At 39.0% G+C, this 16,801-nt stretch overlaps 1 protein-coding gene across 4 annotated transcripts in view; it reads left to right on the forward strand.

Annotated features, from left to right (window-relative positions):
- The window catches only part of sulf2a (sulfatase 2a), a 142,316-nt gene extending 138,680 nt beyond the window's left edge, over window positions 1–3,636 (forward strand). For 2 of the 4 annotated variants that reach the window (XM_034167247.1, XM_034167246.1), the window contains exons 19-22: window positions 390–498; window positions 592–625; window positions 1,926–1,979; window positions 2,344–3,636. In XM_034167247.1, the coding sequence (XP_034023138.1) occupies window positions 390–498; window positions 592–625; window positions 1,926–1,979; window positions 2,344–2,374 (228 nt within the window). In that variant the 3' untranslated portion in view covers window positions 2,375–3,636. The remainder of the gene's footprint in view (window positions 1–389; window positions 499–591; window positions 626–1,925; window positions 1,980–2,343) is intronic. The other 2 variants (XM_034167251.1, XM_034167250.1) reach the window with 1 other exon arrangement.
- The last annotated feature ends 13,165 nt before the right edge of the window (window positions 3,637–16,801 follow it).

A 16,801-nucleotide genomic window follows, 5' to 3' on the forward strand; every position in this document is an offset into this window, starting at 1 on the left:
AAATTAGTTGAGAATATGTTTTATTTGGTAAAAGCTAAACACCTGAAGAACAAGCAGGGACTGGAAACAGCTGCAGTGGAGGAGCCTGGAGGAGCATCAGAGGGGAACAAACACGGAATCTGGTGCTGTCAGAGTTTCAAACTTCTGTCATTGAGTTCTAGATTTCATTCATGATTGTTAGATTCAAATATTTATTTCATTTATGAGGAGGGAACACTGTACTTGCGATGCTCATCACGCTAGTTTGATGCATATATACTCAAATTAAAGCTGACAGTCTGCCCTTTGTGTTCACATTCATGATTTGCATTCAAATAAATAAGATAATATGTTACAGCAGACACTCCTTAAGAACCTTGGCTGATATGTTGCCCTTATTATCACTTCAGTTGATAAACGCTGTCAGCACCCTCGACCGCAGTGCTCTGAATTCACTGCATCAACAGCTCATGGACTTACGTGGTTGCAAAGGTCATAAGCAGTGCAACCTGGAGAAGGGTGAGTCAAAACAAAACTCAAGGCCAAGTAGGACTGATTATAGCTGCTCCGGTAGGTGTCAACGCAAATTAATGTTACTGTACTTCTTTGCAGGTGGAAAAGAGCGAAATTACTTCAGTGAATACAGGTATTTGCATCTTCCTTTGACAGACCAACTGTTTACTTTTACAAATGCTCAGTGGTGGGCACAGTTCCGCTAATCTGCTAACCGCTAATTAGCGTAGCTAACTTTTTTGTTATCAGATTAGCTTTTCAGCTAGTTTTGAAAACCATCAGCAGTTAGCGTCCGCTAAATTTTGATCCACTAACTTTCTGTCCTCTAACATTTCTAACAGCCAAAAACATTTGTAAACCTTAAAATCATACATGTTAGTTCCTGTCTTTTGTGTGTTTTACAACAGTCAGACCGCTGTGAGTTCAGTCCACCCCCCAGCAGAAGGGGGCGGGCCGGCTACCAGCTGCTGTTGTTTAAAAAAAAAGTAATTTACTTTCCACATACTACTGTACAACACAGACCGTGGGCAGGAGACAGGAAGCGCAAAGTACTTTTCACTCATGGTTATACTTATAAACAACAAATTCTGGACAGTTTATTAACAGTCATTAACAGCAACTCTGTCATTTTACAAAGTGAAAATATTGCACATATCTTTCAATTTCCCATAATGCCTTTTGGCGCAGTTGTCTGTTAGCACTCAAACCTTCAGAATTAGTGCATTACTTTAAAAGATATGTATGATATTTTCACTTTGTAAAATTGACAGAGTTGCTGTTAATGTAAATTACATTTTGGGGGGGTGGTAGCTGTAGCTGGCAGAGTGCATAAAGACAGAAGCTCTGGCTCATTGTTCGTTTTGGGGTTTGTGATTGCACAGGATATTACTCAAAACTGGCTTATCAGTAGCTGACAGTGTACCAAGTCAAAACTAAAAGTTAGCGGTTTGCTGTAACTTCCGCTAAATTTTTTTAGTGGTTTATCGGTTTAGCTTTATAAAAGTTAACTTTTCAGATAGCGGATTAGCGGTTATCGAAGCTAACTTTTTGGTTAGCTGTGCCCGCCACTGCAAACCGTACAGATGGAATTCATGTTGCAGTATAAGATTGTAGCCTCCCGAAAACGTCTTATGTTACATTTCGCAGAAATAAAATCCAATATTGTTGTTGCGAAAGCGAACCTCTTCAAACTTTCAAAATTCAGTTTTGTGCTCAAAAGCCTTTTTTAGCATGCAGAAGCCAGCGAGACAAAACGCACTCCTGCTTTCAGCCTCAGCTGTTGCCTCTTTTTGCAGTGAAGCCTAATTGCTTGTCTCTGTGGTGCGTGTGGGTGTGTATGTCTGTGCGTGCATGCATGTTTGTGTGCGTACCTGTGTTTGTCTCCATGCACATGCATTTGCCCTACGCGCGTGTATGTGCTGTGCATGCTTCAGGCCGACTCATCGTCGAAAGAGGCCGAAAGTGAAGAAGCCGTCCTCCAAATCACTGTGAGTTTGTCTTCACCCGCCTGTTCCTTTGTGCTCAGCTCATGCTCTCTCATCTCCCTAAAACTCTTTTTTTTTAAGCTCGATCAGATGACCAAGCAGCACGTTGTCTCCTTTTACTGTCGATCTGAGCTGCTCTACTTTAAACTACCTGCATTGCAATGCTGCTCCCTCCCTATTTTCATTCAGTCACTCAAGTCAGAATTTTTAAAAAAGCAATTCAGGTGTTCTGTCATCATGCGTTGTTCTCAGTCCTCTTGTTGTCACCTCTCTATTCCTTGCAGTAAGCACAGACCACAAGTGGAGCCACCGTTTGCACACAGCACTGTTGCTGGTTCACTTACAGTATTTCTTTCTCCCTTCACAGAGGGCAGATTTGGGAAGGGTGGGTTGGTTAACCACTTTTTCCCCCACAACCCTCCACATCAACCTTCTCCAGCAGTGGAAGACGGAGGAGTGCAGGTGAACCCAAGGACCTTGACCATGCTACAATGGACCATAACCTGAGATACCACTCTGCTCTGATCGAACTTTTGACTTCTGAGAAAGCTGCTGATTTTCAGAACAGTTCTGTCAGTCACCACCTCAGTCTCTCACACACACACACACACACACACACACACACACACACACACACACACACACACACACACACACACACACACACACACACACACACACACACACACACACACACACACACACACACAGAGAGACTGAGAGGAAGCTTCAATGACACTCCAAGTGTCCACTTTTGGCTCACGCACATTTAGACTCGGATTAACCCTCATCCCAAGATGCCTATCACCACACTTTGCATCCTGTCATCCAGGATGAACGGTTTGTTGTCCACGGGGCATTCAGTCTCACTGCTTGTAGATAACGCGTGTCAGCTTTACTCAGCTTTTGTTTGTGTCACGTGGGTGGGACTAGATGGAGACACGAAGTGCGTTACATGTCAATGCTGCTACACACAAATGTCATCGCTCATGATGTTGATTAGCCGAATCATTAGCTCTTCCAGTGTGGTTTCTGTGCACCCAGCTTGTCTGCGCACATAGAAGTGGTGTGGAGGTTTTGATGACCAGTGACAGACTTTTCGCCATAACCTTTTGTATGATAGTGAACCTAAACGCCGTTGAATGTCCTCGATGCAGCATCACGCCTTCATCTCAGCCGAGAGGTGAGGTGACAAAGATTTTACCTGCCTTGATCCTGTTACTGAACGGGAACACGCAAACCACTATCTCACAGTTCAACAGATTGCGTCATTATTGATTACCAATTTCATCATTTATATCGTCGATACCACACTGTAGAAGTACCCAGATAACATGTCCAGCTTGCTATACATGGTGCTACAGGTTAACAATACAGAAGTAAATTTGCTGTACATAACAGTATGTATTTGAATGTATGTTGTGCAATTAATATAAATGTTTACAATATTTTTTATAATACTGAAGAGTCAGACCTCGTTGTATGATATATGACAAAATGACCTTATAGAGAGATGTGTAGCTTGAGATGTTTCTTTGCCCGCAGTTTGTATGTTTGACCTTTTACTTATTTACATTGGAAAAGCACTTAAAAGGTTCACTGTGATGAGATGTGCCGTGTGCATTTAATGGATATATAGTGTACTTTGTGCCAGAGGAACATCACCACAGTGTAATATACTTTGTGGTGTGGCTTCTTAGCTACCTGCCTTTGCTAACTTTTTTTTTTAGCAAATATTTCTATAGACCTGAGTGCTGGTAATAATTGTGAATAAAGTGTTGTTTAACGAAAAACCCCTTGTAGCTCGTTTGTCGTTGTTCACTTGGGTGTTAGTCCAGCAGGTGTCAGTGTCTCCTTGTCTGTCACTTAATACATGGCTGTGATCCAAAAGGGCCTGATGTCACAACCTGCAGGTATAATTAAGGCTTTGATTTCTCTATGAAGTGAAAGAGGGTTCACTTTTAAGATGTTGAGGTTTTATGACTTGTTTGGCTCTTGTTTACTACATTAGTTATAGCAAAAGTTATATCCATGAAACCTAATTTTCATTTACTTCATTTTTATCTCATTTTTGTGTTGTAGCTGAAGCCGTATGTTTACATGCATTTTGGTTAAAACTTTTCAAACTACCTTCTGTAATTGTTAACAAACAGTACATGTTAAAACTATAAGAATATCTATTTCCACATCAAGTTACTTAAAGTGACTTTTTACAAGGTAGATGTGTTTCCCTTTTCATTGACTATGTCAGATTTTGAATAGGTTAAAGGTTTACATGCACCAGTTATACTCTGCATGCATTGGCTTAATTCTTTAGGTTTATTTTCACCAGCTGTTAAACCCAATAAGTCACTGCTTCTGAAGATAGGCCCTTAAATACAACCATGACTTCCCCAATTAACATGTAACTAAGTAATCATTCAGAAACTCATAAAAGTATTTCCAAAAATGTATGCAATTCATGCTGTTTGAAGAAAAATTAATGTGTGTAAACCTTTACCTAATGAAAAAAAGACTGAATATACACTGAAATAAGTCTATCTTCAAACTATTATTTTGAAATAATCATATGGAAATACAGTAGACATAATCAAGTCAAGACTGGGAGCATCCACTGGTGTCATGCGTTGCCACATGCACGACACTATGGAACCACCTTGGGCTCTGGATAGCAACCACCCTGGCAGACAACCGGTCCGTTCATACATCTCAAAGGTAACCTTATATCTACTGTAACCAATTGAAATGATGGTGTCCCCTTGGCTTTCTCCATCTGTTGGGGTCCTTAACACCTACGTGCTGGATCATGCCCAAAGAAACACCATAAGACCAAAATGCCGAAGCTGACATTCCTTCGCAATGCAAAGCATTTGTTAGACACAAAGTCTTTTCAGGTGTACCCAAGGATCCTCCAAAGAAAGTTATTACTAAAGATGTCTCATTGTAGGCTAAGGTCATTGGTTAGCACTCCACACTATGGAGGAAAAAATGGATAGATGCCCATCTCCAAAGGGAGAGTGGGAATACAAAATTTGTTCACAGTTTTTGGTGTCCTTGTGACCATCAGACAAACTGGGCAAAAACATTACCTACGCTAGTTTTCAGCTCTATGGCATTGCTATCTCGACCAAGGAGGTACATATTTTCACTGATGCTTCTTTATCATCAGGCTATCTCAAAATGTTATGTACATTTTCACCAATTCACACATTGGCATTGAACAGGTCGTTCATGTCATGTGACCTCTATGTCTCAAAAGTTTGAACTACTCCACAGACGTTAAATGCCTAGGACTCCCCGTCAGTTATAACTGAAGAAAAGTGTTCGGTAAGAAATAAAAGGGCTTCCTGAAACTCAAACAAGTGCAGTTCCATTGATATACACTGTGATATGTCAGACAGGACCCCAGTGACTTAGAAGGCCAATGGGACACCCATGCTTCAATAAATGCTTATTTTCAAGATAAGGGGTTTGACCTATTATCTGCCATTCAGGAGCCAGGGTGGTTCCATAATGTTTTTGATTGTGGCAAAGTACTGGTCATGCTGTACAGGTGCATGCTCCCAGACTGGGACTTGATTGCCTCAGTAAAAGACTGTTGCATATTTTGTGGAGTGGAGCTAATGTCAGCCTGCTAACATGTTAATGTTACTAGCAAATTAAATTACACAAAAAATTTCACAGTGAGAAAATACTGGAGCGCACACTTTTCAGATGATACCTTAGAACAATTCATTAATCTACTAAGCCACCATGCTGGTGTGGAATCAAGCCATTAATTATTCTAAGTCAATACAATAGGAACATGAAACAATAAAATAGGGGGAATAAAATGAAAACATCCAAAAAAAAAACCAAAAAAAAAAACCTTAACACTAAGGAAAGAAGCACAGGTTTGACAGCTTTAGTCCAGTCACACAGCACCTCCAAATGTGTGGCTTTATTATAAATGTTGACGAATGACTGAAACTTGGGCTGTGCTATGACTGTAAAACTTTTTTTTTTTTTTGGAAAACTTAAATGACACAAGCAGATTTATTATTTTTAAGTAATTATTTTACCTTTTACATTTAACATGCATAAATAAATCTTTTTAACAGATAATTGTTTGTTGCTTGGTTGGAATGCTTATAAGTTGGGACCCACTGGGTGTAGCTCCCAACTTATGATTGTGGTGGTTTTAGGTTATAAATAAACTCCAGCACTCAGAGTGCTTACCATCGCCAAAGAAAAACACAACTCTATAACTACAGGGCATAGAGAAAAATGTAAGCACTGTTGCAATCAGCCCATCAAGACACTCAATTTAGGCTATAAATAAACAACAGCACCCCAGAAGGTATGTATTCCTCACCTGGGTGAATCCAGTAACCTCTGCTGGTAAATCATATGAAATGGAGACCAATGTTAAATGCCACCAAGGTTCACTGAGGTTGATGACATAAATTTATATTTGATCAAACTCATTTTCCTCAAACTGTACGCATTTTATCGAACAATATGCGTGTCCAATCAGTTAGAATTTCTACTTTAGTTGTCTATAAAGTTATTTGAAAAGAATAACTGTGAGCTTGATTCATTTCTCTTTTATTCAATATGTCAGATTTTCAGTTGGTCAAAGGCTTTTCTATAGACCAAATAGAATGTCCCTTTAAATAGCATGAAATGTTTGAGAAGTTCCCAGAAATTGATGGAATAATTTTTAAAAGCTCCTTCATGGAACCTTGGGACCACACACAGACCATAATAATTATGTTACCTATACAACATAAATGGCATAGGTAACATAATTACTATGCATTTCAAACAATATACTTTATGTATTTTAAATAAATACTGTCATTATTATTGATTTAGAGTAATTATATTTTATTAATACTAAATACATAAAGCTGAGGATTATGCATTTCAAATTAATAGGATTTATTACAGCAATGAATATGCATCATGTAAGGTTTATTTGGTAGGTTTGTATTAAAATTATCTTTAAAAAGTAAATGGGAATTTGTCATGTAATAAAATTACATAAATCTTAAAAGCTAGGGCTAAATATTTCTGTGAGTGTATCCACATTCAAGAGTACTCCATTACCCTGCATTTTTATTTACTTTCTTCCCCTGCATCTAAGAGGGCCACAGCGGAAACAAGTGATTTTCGCTTTTTTTTGTGTTCCCCTGTATTTTAATGTATTTTTTGTTGTTATACATTTACTCTCCAAATAAATTACACACAAAAATCAAACATAAAAAATTACATACAAAAATGGACTATCCTCTGACATGTTTAGCAGCTTGTCGCCATGGTTACCGGGCTGAGGGTGGGCGGGTTTTAGCCGGGTGACCCCCTTCCTAACCTGCCTCGCGGTGGAGGGCGGAGCCTCCGTGTGGCGCTGCTGCCGTGCGTCGCCGCTGGTCCACTCAGAGAACCCACTGCAGCTTCTCCTCGACACGCTTTAATCTCTTCTTTTTGTTCAAGCATTGTTTACAATGTGAAGAAAATGGCCGGGACAAGGTGAGTTATCGCCGAGTTTAATTTCTCTGAAATAACGACAAAATAAGTTAAAGTGAGAAAAGTTTGTGTAGCTTAGCTTTGCCTCGCTGTCAGGACATGCTTCTCCGTGGATATAATTACATTGTTCAACTTTACGCCGTCCGTATCTACTTCAACATCTTAAATGTGTGCTAACCTTTGTGGAAATTAAATACTCTGCAGAAAACTCGGTAACTTGAAGAAAGAAATTAATAGTCGCGTAATAGTACTGGAATTGTAGCATTTGTTGATGGTGTCATTTTTAATTTCAAAGCACATGCAGTAGAGGTGTTTCTGAGTATTGTGTAAAAGTTTATGGAAAAGTTGCTCAGTATTTGATATTAAATAGATGTTTAAAATGCGGATGCTTTTCACCTTGAAAATAAAATTATATATAATGTGCGCTAATAAAACTACACTTTCTTTTAAGTGGGTTCCTACAACTCAGGAAATTTGTGCTGCATTTAATAAGGTTTTTACGAATATGTTATTGAGTGATCATCACCGTATGTCTTTGTGTCGTCAGTACACCTACAAAGAAATTACATTTTAAAAAATCTATTTCAAATTAAACTGATAATTAAGAAAAATATATTTTTATTGGCCATTTCGTATTTGATTCCAGTGAAAAAAGACACATCAGACACATATTGATAAATAATAATAATAATAAATAAAAATAATAATCTAGTGCTGCTAAAACATTTTCAAGCACAGTAAACTACAGTTTGCTATAACAATGGGGGAAGTTTCTCTTCTTGATTGATTTCTCCTCACCAGCTTCGTCTTATTTTCTTAAACTCCTCCACAAATTGGCTGAATTGACTTAAATTCTTTGCTGTGGTTAAAAGCTAATAACCTAAGCGGAAGGCAAATGTTCCACAGCCCATTTGTCGCTCCCATTTGTACTGGTGGAGTTAACTGGGGCTCATTTTTAGCAACTGGTCAGACTGCACATGTGCATTAAAACTAGAGGTTTATCAGTTCCGTGAGACAGATGGTTTTCTTTACTTTATACAGTTTTTTTTTTTTAAAGTGACCAGCATCTATTGAATATATTGCTTGGGTTACCTTCAAATTTTCCTTTCAGTGGTTGTGGTTTCATATGCTTATTCCATATCGGAATGGCTGCAATTAAAACTCTGAGAGTTATTTTTCTTTATATCTTAATATGCCTGCTGTACATGAGTTTCATCTGATTATTTTCTCATAGATGTTTTGAGAAGCTGATGTAATTGATATAGCCTCAAGCAGTTAGTTTGGTGTATTATGCCAGCATGGGTGTGGCAGTTTCACCTCTCCATGCCCAGCTGGTGCTGTCATCTGATGGCTGGTAATAGCTTCACGTTGTGTTGGTTTCTGCATGTGTTAACTTAGATCATGTCAGTCCATTTGTTCTCGCTCTTGCCAACTGTCTTGAGTTCATTCAGTTTGTGACTTTGGGGGAAAATAAATTATACTTGTAGTTTGATGTTGTGTCACGGTTTTGTCTGGCTAGCAGTTTGACAATACAAAGCAGAATGTTCGTTCTATAAATGGCAGGGCACGCCAATTTCTGCCAGTAATTTTGGATACTGATTGGGCCTGTACATTATTAGTGAAACCTGTGATGGACAGTATCACTGTTCAGTATTGTGGTGACGATATGACTTGTGATAAATTAATGAATATTTAGATAAACAGTCACTGAATCACTTTGTCTCAGTGGTCATTCAGTGTTAGCTTTGTGGCCAGACGCATCAATAGAAGAAGACCCTTGCAAGTAAAGTTTTCTTTTCAGATCTACGACAGCCAGATACTGTTAGTCTAACTTAGCTTGACCATGCAATTTTATGCTTCAATCAAAACATTAGTAGGGGCTGGACTGATATATTCCATCATCTTTACACTTATATTTATTACCCCTTTAGTTTTGTGTTATAAATCAATATATATGGCTTAGTAACATATACAGTGATAGAGCAGACCAACACAGCACACAAGCGTTTTCGTTTTTGTTTTTTTTTCAGGCCTCCCTCCACACTCCTGCGATATTTTCAGCTTCTGTGCTTCCTGCGTGTCCTGTGCGTCCTGTGTCTTTTAGTCCAGCTGAAGCAGAATTTTTGACATCAGGATGTTGTTTCATTACATGTGTCATAAAATCTTGCCATTCATTAATGCTCTGAGTTCAAATAATTATGACATTTTATGTGTAGTGCTTAAACTTAAAGCACAGTGAATTTACCACGAATTTCTTTAACAGCAAACATTCCCGTTCATTGTCAAAATCCGGTGGATTTCACTCAACACAAATTATTGAAAATGTGATATAAACTTCATGAGGCAATCACAAGTCACAATCAGAATCAGAAGTGTAATTTACAAGTCTAATACTAGTTTTGATCATTATCAGGTACATTTTAATATTACTGTATATTTGAGCAGAAAGTCACATGTTCCATCTTTGTCTCGCTGGATTCAGTTGCTTGTTTTCAGTCAACAAAATCATGTTGTGGTTAGCCAGATTTTGTTCACTAACTCCAGTGGTGTTTGGTTGCTTTGCCTCTGAAGTTCTGGCAAGCAGATCCTCATTTTTGCTGCCATTTTCAGGCTGTGATTTTATTTGAAAAACAATCCTTAAAAGTGCCCATAATCACTGTCGACAGTCCTAAAATTGCTCACATAATTTCTGGCTCTTCCATTTCTCCTGAGTTTCACCAAAGGCAGAAATGTGGAACTCCTTCTGTGGGCTTTACAGTGTACTCACAGTGAAAACACTGGGCTCCAGCACTTTAGGGCCAAATCTTACCTCATGTCATGATGTGTTTGTGCAAATAAAAATTATTTTCCTTATCCATAGCACCTTAGACTTTTTTTGTGATGTGTTCATTGCCCATGCTCATATTGTGATGGTGATGTATATATGATTAATCGGGCAACACTAGTTCTGAATAGGATGTTGTCAGAAATGACATTTTGGTACCAAGTCGATGCTGAAAATACTGTTGAAAAAATGTGATGGTAACTTGTAGTGTTTCTGTATTATCAGTACTACCTTAGGTTACTGAGCATGCAATTCTTCCGGAAGTGCTGTTATATGGCACACACAAAAAATCAACTACACAAAGATGCCAACAAGTGCAGCTGAAGCAGCAACAGCTCCGCTCTACTCATTGACAAGAAAAGTAGCATGAGTCAGACACGCAAGTACTTGCATTCAAGACTGATGACCAAGGAATACTAATGGATTCACAAAACCCATTATGCAAATGGACCATTGTGCCTTTACCATCAAAGGACACCTAAATGTAAGTCAAGCACTGATGGGTACACATCTGTTTAAATATTTTTCAATATCGCATATAGCCACCTCTGACCACTGTAGGGGGTGCACTATTGTTATGGCCTTACCTGACATTAACAGAATTTTCTTGTCATTGCAACATGCGCAATGAACACATTACAAATGTGTGCGTAAAACACAATCAATAAGAGAAATCAAGAAGTCACGTGACATGTTCCAAGGAAGCTTTGAGTTTGGAAGTGCTCATGTTCAATACTTTTACAGTGAGCAGAGTAGGAAGCTCACAGGTGTTCCAACTTTTTTTTTTTTTTTTTTTTGGTCAAGCTGTGGTATGTTAGGGGTAGGGCTGCAGCTATCGATTATTTTGTAAATCGAGTATTCTATTGATTATTCTGGCAATTAATCGAGGTAATCGGATAAAAAAGTACTTTTGCGTTTTTTAAACATCAATAGTCCAGGGCTCTCCCTAAGCAATGGCACAATGTCCCTGTGCCAAAGTCTTGAATTTTGCTGAAATGGTGATGGGATGTGGCTTTCTGTTCTGTTTTTTCCCCCCAACTTGTAAATGTAACCATTTTGAATTGTTATTTTTTAAGGTTGGTGGACTGGATCCCTATGTGATTTTTTTTATTTTTATTTTTTATCCCTGTTTCTCTGCAATGCAGCAGATGCATTTCACAAGGAGGTTGAACATGCAAGCCTCGCAGTTACTGTTTTTTTTTTTGTTTTTTTTTGGAGTTACCATGTTTGTGAATCATTGTGTGTTGCCCAGAAAAAGCGAAACACTTAGTGCGAGTCTGAACAGCAGCCGGCTTCGACTGTGGGTACCCGGCCGTCGGGTCAATAGTCACTTACCATGTCGAGCAGACCGTGTGTTTTTTAATAATAGACAAACACACTGCTTCGCTTTAAATGCACAGTAAGTCTTTCAGATGATCAGTGTGGACCCTCTTTCTCTTAAAAGGCTTTATTTTACTCTGTGTCACATTGGAAAGCGGTAGCTTTAAGGGCTAAATTACATGGAAATATAGACTGGAATGGCGTGCGTGCCTCAATCTTTTAGCGTGCTCAGGACAGGAAGGCGCCATTACTAAGGGTGGAGATGTGCCGATCATCAATAATAAATGGACCGCTTTTTTTGCACTAGAGTCGCTATTTCTTAACAGATTTTATTAAATGTGGTCTTGCTTTAAAGCCATTTGAAAGCTCTTTCTAATGAATCAATGCATGTGTGGGTAGAAAAAAAAAAACTTTTATGTAAAATGCAGAAATTTGGGGAAATTATAACAAACTGTGCTGCTTTTTTCTCTCTATTGTCGCTATTTGTTAACAGATTGAATAAAAGTAGGCTTGTTTTAAAGCCCCTTTAATTGCTCTTTCTATGAACCCATAGATGCCTGGGTAGAAAAAATGTTTTATGTAAAGTGTGGAAATTGGGGAAAATATGCCATTCTGTTCATTTACTGTGATTTTTTTTTTTTTCCTGTCATCATAATTCTCGATGGATTTTTATAAATGAAGCCTTGTAAGTTGTATTCAAGCTGATTAAAAGTCCTAATGAACCCATACATGCCTAGATAAAAAATCCTTATGTATTAAAATATAAATCTGAAGTATGCCTTGCCATTGTGGTCATTTACCTTGCTACTTTTTCCACTGTAATTATTGCTAGTCTTTTAATGACAACAACGTATATATGATTTTTTTACTAACATTTTATTACAAGTAGATATAAAGCCATTCAGAATTTATGACTTTTGACCCTCAGACAGGGTAAAAATTACCTCCTCCATCCCCTCCAACCACATTGTTAAAATTTAAATGCCGCCTGTGACCAACATGTACATATCATATTAAACAACAACTGCAAGTGTATGTATATATATATAGGCCTCCTGATCCACACACACCTCCCCAGCTCCCCCGGGGGAACCCCAAGGCGTTCCCAAGCCAGCCGAGAGATGTAGTCCCTCCAGCGTGTCCTGGGTCTTCCCCGGGGCCTCCTCCCAGTGGGACGTGCCCATATATAATTTAAACATTTTTGTTTCCATATCTGTATGCATGTGAACGCAGCTTAATGAAAAGAACTTAGGCATTGAGTTATAGTCTCAGTATATTGATATTAAATTGCGACATAACGACTTTAAAATAGACATTTGTTTTACATAATCACATTAAGGCTATTGTACAGTTCATTTTAGATTCGGGAATTTGTTTTTGTAGTTGGTGCAGTTGATGGTGACGCATTGGCTGCCTTTTTTCCCCTCATTTTGCTTCTGTTTAACTGGCTCAAGACGCTCTCTCCACCCTTAGTAATGGCCGCCGTGCGGCACGCCGCTAGTTATGTGACGTCCATTCCAGTCTCTATTACCATGCTAAATTATTAGCTGTTACACGGCCTGAGCGCATGCTCTAGTCTTCTTCTGTTGTTTTCTGGGGACATTGCAGCGCCACACACAGACCTAGCATATGTACTACATCGTTAAACGAAGCTTCGAGTCAGAATTTGCCTCGATCATTTTTTGTAATCAAATTATTCAAGTTATTTGAGTAATCGTTTCAGCCCTAGTTAGGGGAATGGAGCAGCCTAGAATTTCACTGCATGATTTTAGAAAATGGACAGTGATTACTCATACTTTAAAGGATTTTTTTGGAAAAAACTGAGACTGAAGTCAGCAGAAAGAAAGAGGACCTGCTCGGGAATGTTCATGGCAAATCAACCAAACGCCACTGGAATTACTGCCCAACATTTAGCACATTGTAGCAAGATTTTGTTGACTGAAGGTGAAGGACAGCTGCTGAATACAGTGAAAATGGAATCAAACTAGTGGACGAGAAATACAACTGGGAAGGAAGACAGGTGAATTTTCAATGAGAACACACTGATAAGAGCTAAATTAGCATGTGGTTAATATTGTTCAATAATTAAAATTCACATATGTGATTGACAAATGAAGTTTGTATCAACATTCTCAAATAATTTGTTGATCTGTGAGGCCTGCCAGGATTTTGATCAACACCATCAGAACACATAAAGTACATGTACATAAGTGTTCACACTAGGCATGTGAATCTCAACACTGATTCGATACCCATCTCAATACACTACCAGCAATGCGATACATATAGCGATACATGATGATACGATGCGATACGATTCACCCCTGTTCCCAATTCGATGTCATTTGATATGTATTTGATGGCAATTCAATTTCTCACAATGCGATAAGATGCAATTTGGTGCGATACGATGCGATTCAACATGATGCAAAGAAATTATACCAAAAATTTAAACAGAAAATAGGAAGCTGCAATTGAGTATGGTACTATGGTACTTTTTTTTTCTTCTGAAGGGTCTTGATGTTTGTACTTTATGGTTGTGAAACTTGGACACTAACCAGTGATCTAAGACAAAGTCTGGATGGCTTTTGTACAAGGTCCCTCTTATGGGTTTCAGGTATCACTGGAGTTACTTTGTATCAAATGAATGGTTACTTGGGGATGGGGGGGAATCAGATGAGGAGCACAGTATCACTTGTGTCGTAAGGGAAAGTCAGATGTGATGGGAATCTGTAGGCATAATCCAACACACAGGTGACTTAGTCTTGAGGCCTCCAGCAGCTGAAGAAGGTGAAGTAGGTGCACACCTTTCACTGGACTGTACCAGATAGATGGTTACTTTGTAGGTGGTGAATGAATACCTATTCTCATGATGCATTTTGTACATGATGCAAAAGTTAAGCTGCAAATTTGTGGGCACATGTGCAATGTGTTTTTCACATTTAGTGTTCTCAAAAGCACATTTTGGTTGAGGTTATGGTTACAGTCAGTTTAGGGTTAAAATAGCAATAATAAGTAAAAGATGACTGACCACTTTTTATTTATGCTCGGATGGTCCGCCCTCTTGTTTTCTGTGACATTATCACATCCCCCTCCTGGTGCAAAATATGTGCGATGTGGGATCTGTATAAATTCCTCACAGGAAGTATGTATGAATACATATTCACACAATTTTTTGTGCAGTACTTTTCATACATTTTATAGCATTTTTTTGTGAGAATAGGTTGGGTTGACCTGTAATTTACTTGCGTGGTTGTCATCTGGGACCCAAGGCGTTCCGTAGTGTGGTTAGATGTGATGATGTGCAGCACCAGCACCCGTAAAAATGAAATGAAGGAAAATGTGGTGAGCATTCCTTTTCTGTTCTGACTGAGTATTCAGAGTAGATATGAAGGAAACAGCATTTTTTCCAACACTTTTGTCATATTCTTTTTTTCCACTCTCATCCCTCCCTTCCTTACCCCCCCCCTCCCTCAGTGGGCCCATTCGTGCATGCACCAGTGCCAACAACAACACCTACTGGTGCCTCAGGACCATCAATGACACGCACAACTTCCTGTTTTGTGAATTTGCTACTGGCTTCCTGGAGTATTTTGACCTCAACACTGACCCCTACCAGGTTTGTCTAAATATGCATATATATATATATATATATATATATATATATATGTATATATTATGTATGACAAAGAAGTTATTTATGCTATCTACCCCAGCACATTGTATTGAAAATAATGACTTTGAGCTCAAAGAACAGACTTTAATTTCAAATTGTTGTTTTGCTTTGTTTAGTCCTCACGAAAGAAAGTAAAGCTGATTCAGTAATTGGCTGCTGAGCTATTTGATGGCAAAGGGAGACTTGTGGAATTGTGGTTTGCACTGTTGCCTCGCAGCAATAAGTTCGTGAGATCACTTCCTGCCCGGTCCTTTCTGTGGGGAGTTTTATGTTCATGGGGTTCCCTCTGGGTACGCTGGCTTCCTCCCACTTCCAAAGACATGCAGGGTAGATGAATTGGATACTTTAAATTAACAGCAGGTGAATGTTTGTATTTGATTATCTATCAAAATGTGGTCTTGCAACAGACTGGCGCCTGTCCAGGGTGAAACCTGTTTCTTGCCTATTGACCACTAGGACAGGCTCCAGCTCACCCATGACCCTTAACTGGAATAAGCAGGTGTAGAAAATGAACGTATGCATGTAAAACAACAAGATGATTTCAAACGCTGCATTTGGAGTCTGTAATTACTATGATCTCCAAAAAGCTGTTGCTGCCACTGAAGCAAGCTGTCATTAACCTACAAAACCTGTCAGAGAGAAAACCAAATCACAAGATGTTTTTAATCACATTTCTAGGCCTGTCACAGTAATCACTTTATCGACTTACCATGATATGTTAACATGACGTTTATCATTTCTACTGATCTTGATATTCTGCATTGTGTTTACATTTAATTGTTTGTTTACCTACATTTGCCCTATTGAGGTTTGGAATACTGCAAAATTGCGCAAAATCTCAGAGAGGTGTCTGACAAGTGAGATGTCATTGAGAAATGCATTGAAACGGTCAGATAACGATGCCATTTAACCGCTGCACACAGGTAACAACATTGACTACGTCTACATGCCGTTAATATTCGGGTTAAGGTCAATATACCGGTTTCTGAATCATTGGGAATAACCCGTTTACATGCTTAAGCAGACAGAGTTACTCCTGTATACATGGTCATTGGTATCATTTGGAATATCCCCAACTAAACAGCGAGGCACGTCTTCCACCGGTGCATGATTTGGTCTGGCATTCGTGCAAATCCTGCTTCGTGTAATCCTGCTTCGGTTAAAACCCCTCACTATACACTTTTCTCAAACAGGCATGAACATTTTCTCACTTTTCTCTCCTGTGTAAACACTCTCTTTTTTCTTCTGGGCGAGAAGATTATAAACAGACACACGCAGAAAACACGCGTGTGCTGTCCCTTCGCTCACTGCCTCCGGGTGTACGGATGCCGGACCTGCAAAGAATCCAAGTCATGGCCACGGAGCTCTGCGGCTGTGGTATACCGAGACCCTGCGGCGCTGTGGATTTTTCCGCAAGAATTCTATCCTTGCTGGCTGCCTCTGCATCAAAATAGCAAGCGTAGTCTCTGGACCTGTTGCCACAGTTGGCGCAGCTCC

The sequence above is a fragment of the Thalassophryne amazonica genome, chromosome 3 (genome assembly GCF_902500255.1).
Source record: "Thalassophryne amazonica chromosome 3, fThaAma1.1, whole genome shotgun sequence".
Lineage (NCBI taxonomy): Eukaryota > Metazoa > Chordata > Actinopteri > Batrachoidiformes > Batrachoididae > Thalassophryne > Thalassophryne amazonica.